At 43.4% G+C, this 6998-nt stretch overlaps 1 protein-coding gene across 1 annotated transcript; it reads left to right on the top strand.

Annotated features, from left to right (window-relative positions):
• The first annotated feature begins 1319 nt into the window (after positions 1-1319).
• LOC122164553 lies at positions 1320-3298 on the top strand. Its single transcript, XM_042826654.1, has 4 exons — positions 1320-1570; positions 1962-2100; positions 2568-2801; positions 2975-3298. Exons 2-4 carry the CDS (start codon positions 2038-2040, stop codon positions 3296-3298), a joined length of 621 nt encoding a protein of 206 aa, XP_042682588.1. The 5' UTR covers positions 1320-1570; positions 1962-2037.
• Positions 3299-6998: the final 3700 nt, after the last annotated feature.

Below are 6998 nucleotides of genomic sequence, written 5' to 3'. Positions count from 1 at the left end.
CATTTTACTTCAGGCAGCAACAAGGATAATAAATGGGATGAATAATAATTCAGGCTATTCACAATCATCCCTGTGCTTCAGAGTTCTGGAATTCTTGGTAAATAGATTGAATGCTGTATGAGGATGAATCTTATTCTGAATTTCTCAGTGACTCAGTTATTTATGGGCTTTTTTAATGTATTCTTAGAGAATGTGCTCCACTTTGTCACACTTGCCAGTTAAACACTGAAATACATGCACGCTGTTATGGCAATAAGGAAAGTCATCTGTCATTTAGCAGAAAGTAATTGCAACCTGAATGAAGGAAAGGAGATGATAACTATTTCGATGCGAGGTGTCAGGAAGTCTTTGTGTGCTTCTATATATTTACAGGATACAGTAAGTACTTTTATGTAAGTATGGAAATCTGTGGCTTTTGAAAACGCCTTGAAAGGCACAACTGAGGCATTCCCTTCTTCCTTTTGCATGTATCAGCCAAAGAGAGCAGCATTATTCTGTCACAGAAAAAGGAAATTAATACTGATCACTGCCTTTGGAGCGATTAGTATGTAAATGGGGAAAAAATGCCTGAATCTGATGTTATTTCTGTTGAAACTTATCCTTCCATGTGAGTCACGTTGGCTGCCCTGTGGCTCTGTGGGGCTGCAGAGGGCGGTGGAGGAGTGGCCCAGAGGTGCTGGTTGGGCTCACTGAAGGGATGGAGAGGACAGTTTTCATAGCCAGAGAGAACTGAAAACAAAAGCAGTTCATTTTCTGAAGTCTCTATTCAGCACGTTCCTTGGATGAAGATCATACATGTATTGCCATAATACAAATTTCCTCCCGGATCAGATGGGTGATTTCTGTGCTCTGTGCTGGTGAAGTCACCCTGACTCATCATTCTTGGAACCTGGAAAAAAAATGCTTGTTTCATTTTCAAGAAAACGTGGAGAAAGCTCAGGAACACAGTGAGCTCTCATCAGCCCCATCCACCCCTACCCAGCTAAGGACTGATGGCTTTCACCAAGAGATGTAATCCTTGTGCCAAGCAATGAAATGCCCATGCTGTCATAATTGCTGGTGGTTTAAAATGTGTGGGAGCTTTCAAGTGGAGTTTTTCCTCATTTTTCCCTCTTAGATGAGGGCTGCTTATCTAAGAATTTGAGCAGCAAGCAGTGTAAATGTTAAAGGTTTCTGGAGTAAATGATGGCTTCTAAGCATGTGCTGACTGGGTAAAACTGGGGGTCCTGTAGGATACCTCCTATCTCTTCTTTCTAGTTTTGGGTGATAACCACTTGACAAAACCAAAGCCATGGAAAAAAAGACCAACAATGGACAGAACCAACCTGCTTCTAAAAGATGGGTTTTATGACAAATGCAGTAAAATCTTAAATCCAAAATGATCATTTCTAGGTGGTTATCTCAGTCATTTATTTTCTCTCTGACAGGGATAAAAGCAACCAGGAGTGGGACAACAGTCCCACTTACTTTGTGATGCTGCCATGGAACCCCATCACCAAGGGAACAAAACGGATGTGGGATGATGCTCTCCCCACAGGCTTTCTCTTCTTCAGTGCTTCTCGGACACCTGGTAACCATAAAAATACCCTCTATCTCTCCCATGGGAATCCTTGGGTTGCACTTGTGTTACCCAAATGTGTAGATAAGGCCCCTTTGAATGAGGTATTTGTAAGCTATATTTAAAATACTAAAAAATTGTAGAGAGTCTATATGGCTATAACATTACTATATTTTTCAAGGAGATGAGGTCTCGTAATTATGATAGCTTGATAAATGGACTTTTCAATGAATAAAATGTGAGTTGATTTGAAACATCAGGCCCAAACTCAATCAAAGCCTTGAATTGCACGTGCCTCTTTGGTTTGAGTGGAAAATTCAAAAAGAAAATATCAGGAGGAAAAGAGGGTTGAACCAACTTTTTTTAAGACTCTACTGAAATTTCAGTATTCTTCCATTTCCAGAGCATTCAGGAGCACCACTGATCTGCCAAGATTTTCAGGAGACCAATAATCAGTCTAAATCAACCGTGGGAGTGCCATGGCTTTGGTTTGGAATCTGTCAAGGAAGGCCATGCAGTTGGGAAGTTTAACCTCAAATGAGGTACGAGTGCTGTCTCTGGTTTTGTGCTGTGCCAAACAGGAGTAAAAAATCAGACAGGAAGGGTTGGAGATCGGGTTTTTATTTCTGAAGTCTACTTATTGTGACCGTTCATCAGGACAAAGAAAATATGAAAGAGCCTGTGTCAATCACTAAAGACTGCTTGAGAATAAAGAAGCTAACTTGTATTTGGATTTTAAGGAGAACTCTTCCTGGGAAACTGCTTCAGGGCTCAGAAACAAAGAGCTGTACTTTTTTTGAATCATAACTAGTTTTTGAAACTTAAGCTTTTAACAAAATACAAATATTTGCAGTGCAAGTAGGCTCTGTTTCAAATGTTTTCCATTTTCCATCATAAATGGCTTTGATGGGAAATTTCTAACCACCTCTGTTTATCTCAAGCAGATTGTGGCAGAGGTGGAAGGAGGTACCAGTCTTTATGGGCCCATCTTTCCCTCCTTGTCTTGTAGATCAACGCAGAAACAGAAGCAAGCTTTGATGACAGCAAGGCTTATTCAGAGAAGAAGGAGAATGTGAATTATTCAGCCATCTCCACAGGATATTTTCCATATTACAGATCAAATGAGGAGCAGTTTGTCCAGCCTCTCTTATATGACTTAAATGCAGAAGGTGAGAAGCCTGAAAGCAACTGGAAAGATGAAGCAGAAGGTGAATGTGCAGAGCTTAGTGGAGATGCTGAGAAGGTAAATTGCAAGAGAAATCCCTCCCCATGACTATGGATATCTTTGGGCAGCATTCCCACCAAACAGCTGGCATTCATCCTTCCTTGAAGGGCACATAACTAATGATCATTCCAATGTGTCAACCCCACTCTTCCATGTATCCACGCCTCAACTCCTGTATGTGTTTATTACAGACCACCCACCCAGCTCTGGGGGCAGAGAGGACGCCGTGTTCTTCCATGGCCAATGTAGAGCCAACATCCCAGCAGCTCCTGGGAGGCAGCACCTTGGGAGGCTGCCTGCCAACCTTCTCCCTCTCCACCTCACTGCCAAGCCTGGACTGGCGCTTTTCTTCCACTGGATACATCCCTTACTACAGAACAGAAGCAGAGCTCTGCATCGGCCCAGCAACGTGTGACAAGTTTCTCACCAGGACAGAAATTTTGGAGAACAAAGAGGGAAGATGGGTAGAAGAAAAAAACACTTGGAATTTTGGTGCCGGCTGCTTGGTGTCCTGAGAAAAAAGCAGCAAGTTTGTCAGCAAAAGGCAGAAACTGGTCTAACATTGACATGAATTAGAAATTCTTGAAAGCCATAGCCACATGAACATCTGTATGAATATGGAATATACTTCTCCCTTTGAATAAAACAGTAAGTGAGAAGCTGGACTCTGTAATGACAGCAGAAAGCAGCAGGGAAATGTCTGATGGGGAAAACTTGCTCTAGAAAACATGATGAAGGAGAAGGGTAAAGATCAGAACTGTGTTTTTCTATGGCTGTTCCCTGAAGAGAACTTGCTCCCTCCCAGCCAAGAGTAGAGTAACTCCCAGGACCTCTTGGTCAGAGTGAATCCCCCCAGTAACACAGAATTGGCACAGAATTCCCTGATTCTCCTGCAGAACCCACGTTCTGCCATGCTGGTTGGGATATGGATACACATTTTGTGCAGCTGCATTCAAGACCCAGTGAGAGAGGTGACCACACAGATAAGGGGAGAAAATTCCTGTGTTTACAAAGATGAAAGATAGTAAATCCATTCACAAAGTCAGCAAATAATCTGCAAATTGAAAATGTCCTTTTTGCCTTTTATCCATACCTGCTGTTCCCCCAGTATAGACTGTGCAGGGCCAACGGTGACCTCTTGTTCATGGGAATGTGTGACAGCTGTGAAACGACAGTGCCAATGCAGAAGGGATGTGCAGCCATGGGAAACGGCCAGCGGGAAGAAATAAGAATTATTTGAATCTAAGCTGCTTGGAGGAATTAAGCAGAGACATAATTTCCAGTAGGAATTGGGAAATACATTTCCTCTCCCCTCCACTACAATCCTTCCATTGTATTAATGGCATCTGTTAGACAACAGTCGTACACAAGAGAAAAAAAGCATTTTTATTTTAAATCTTTGTCAGTAAAATTTTTTGAGCGCATTTCCATTATGTCTGTCTTCATTTCACTTGCACAGTCAGTAATGAAAATGTTCCTGATTACTTTAATATGTGCAACTATAGGCTTCCATAGTGTTGATTGTGGAAGACCTGACAACAGCATCCAGGAGCAACTTGACGTTGGTGAAGCTTCGCTGATTTACACCAGATGAGGATCTGTCCAGAAAAGCACAGCTCAGTGTTTTCTTTGCAATTGAGAAACGTTGCGACACGCTCTCCTTACTGCCAACTATGTCACCTCTTTCAGACACCACACAAGTTGATGAAACACGTCTTTTCCCATTCCTGCTACGTGTGCAGACAACTTCTCTTCAAAATAGACCCACTCCAACTATTTAGTGCGTCTGTGAGTGCTTCTGTCATGATCACAGGTCAGTGGCAGTAATCTCAAATGGATCTCTTTGGTTGAGTTAGTGCCAGCTCATCCCAGTGTCTGCAAGCAGCAGGCTGGGTTGGAAATGGGAACACAGGTAGGGCAGCCAGTGTGGCTTCCCCATCCACAGCCCTTTGCCTGGTCCCATCCTGCCACTGGTCCTCTTCAGCCATCACCTTCCCAATTACTAAGAACTCTGGCTGAACTGAGTGAGGCTGTATGGAAGAGGTTTTAAACACAAAGGTTTATGCGTTGGGTGTGTTGAAAAGAGGTCATGCCAAATATCTGGGGTTGTCTGAATTCAACAGAGCAGAGAAGGAAAGGAATTCTGCCTTGAAATTGGGTATGATTTATTCTGAGAATATTAAATTCAGTGTTCCTATACATTCAGTGTGTTAAAATAGCTCACACTATGTAATACCAAATCCACAAATCTCTCTTATTTCCACTATGTAGAAAATAGCTGCCTTCTATTGGCTGTACGTGGTAATTTATGGGAACGGCCAACATCTGAAATCAAGGATTTGGAAGATGAGAATATTACAAGCTTTACCCTTCTGGATCAGAAGAGTCTAGTTTTAAGCAAATGCCAGCAAATATCATATCATATGATGCCATCTGGAAAGCGGAGCTGAACTCATGATTTTAATATATTTTCCATACAGCTTTGCTCCGAGGTAGAAAGGATGGGAGGCAGCGTTGGATGTTCCTGTGATTCTCTCTGAGGCTTACGCTGCTTTATTACTTTTCCACATAGTTAACATCCTGTACACGGACTGCAAGTGATTTTTCTCAAAGTGATCGGAGGATCGGATTGCTGCCCTTCAAGAAGACGTGGTGTACCTTTGCCCCAAGAGTGTGCTGGAAACAACAAACCATTGGGTTCAGCCCAGCATACCGACACCGTATTTCCTTTCATCTCTTGATTTGAAAAATTCATAATTATTGCTCTAAACCCGCAGCACTTCGACATTACTGCTCTTCTGGAGTCTGCAAAAACAATCCGCAGTGACTTTGATGCACGCTGTGTAGTCTTCATTGTTCCCATTTAAGCTTTTAATCTCGCAAATACACAAAGTTAATTCATGAAACAAAACAAACAAACCGCAGCAAAAGATGCGCTTTCATAACAAAAGCGGTGATGACCGTAACTGTGGGGATTTATTACAATGCAGGTTCTTCTTTCTCAATCGCTGATGTTAGATTTTCATTTGGAAAGGAGGAAATGGGACTCGGTCACAATGTTTGTTAATCCGCCTGCCCTTAGGGAAGAGCTGACTTCAAAGTCAGTGGAAAGGTTCGCACAGACAGTGCAGGGTGTGGAATTTCTCTGGAATCAGCTAAAAGGTTCCTTCTCCAGTCAAGCACTTCAGCCCTTCATTTCTTGACCCAGAGCATCCTAAAATCTTTGACAATGCTCTCTCAGCCTCAGCCAGGTTGGGCCTGGGCTTCCAGTTACCGCACCTGGTGCAAAGCAGCAGCTGAAATGTTCACTCACTATAAACCTGAACCTCTCCAGATGCTGTTTTAGGGAGAAAATGATCTCACCACTGTTCAGTATCGGTAGTGTCTCCTGCCCCAGTGGCTGTGGCTAGCTGAGCTCTCTTCCCTCTCCAAAACCTAATTATGTTGGTATATATGACTTCATAACTTTACTTGGAGCTCTGTTCAAGATGATGCTTTTGGCAAGGAGCACCTACCAGAGAGGAGCAGAGCCAGGCGTTAAACAAAGGAGCTTACACAGGGCCCTTCCCAGCAAAGCAATGGGCAGGGATGGAAGTGACTCATGGACATGAAACAAGCTGGCTTCCGTTCAGAACCTATTTACAAGGAGCGATGAGAGGATACCTGGAAGTGGTAAAGGGACACATTCCTCCCATACAGGCACCAGGCTGCCTACTGTTGTGTCCTGGCCCACAGACACAGATCCATATCTGTCTAGATAGACGTTCTCTCTCTCAATTTTTGCGGGTACGAATGTGTGCAGAATCCAAGTGAGGTTTCTGCCCAGAGCAATTGTTACCCAGACATGAAAAGCAAAGCTGTGGTGAGATGAAGGCACGGGCTGTCCTGCCTGTAATCCTTTCCCAGATAATGACACAGGTGGGAACAGATGAGGAGAGAACAAATAAGCCCACTGACCTACGTGATCCCCATAAATCTACCTGTCCCTACCCCAGTGCTACCAATTCTCATTAACTCCCTCCAGGCTCCCAGGCTGCTCAGGGCACTTTGGCCTTTCCCAGGAATGAGTGCTGATGAGGTTTGCAGGTGGAGGGAAGGCAGAAACACCAGCACCTGATACCAGTTAGGCAGTCTTTATTTTGGCTTCTGCAGCAGCCATTAAGGTCTTACACATGGGAAAAAGAAAGCATGAGCTGTGTATTTTAGTCAGCAGTG

The sequence above is a fragment of the Centrocercus urophasianus genome, unplaced genomic scaffold, assembly GCF_019232065.1.
Source record: "Centrocercus urophasianus isolate 14NV4802_14NV808 unplaced genomic scaffold, USGS_Curo_1.0 seq_26, whole genome shotgun sequence".
Classification (NCBI taxonomy): Eukaryota; Metazoa; Chordata; class Aves; order Galliformes; family Phasianidae; genus Centrocercus; species Centrocercus urophasianus.
The sequence above is the reverse complement of the archived record's forward strand: the minus strand, read 5'-3'. Positions and strand labels throughout refer to the sequence as shown.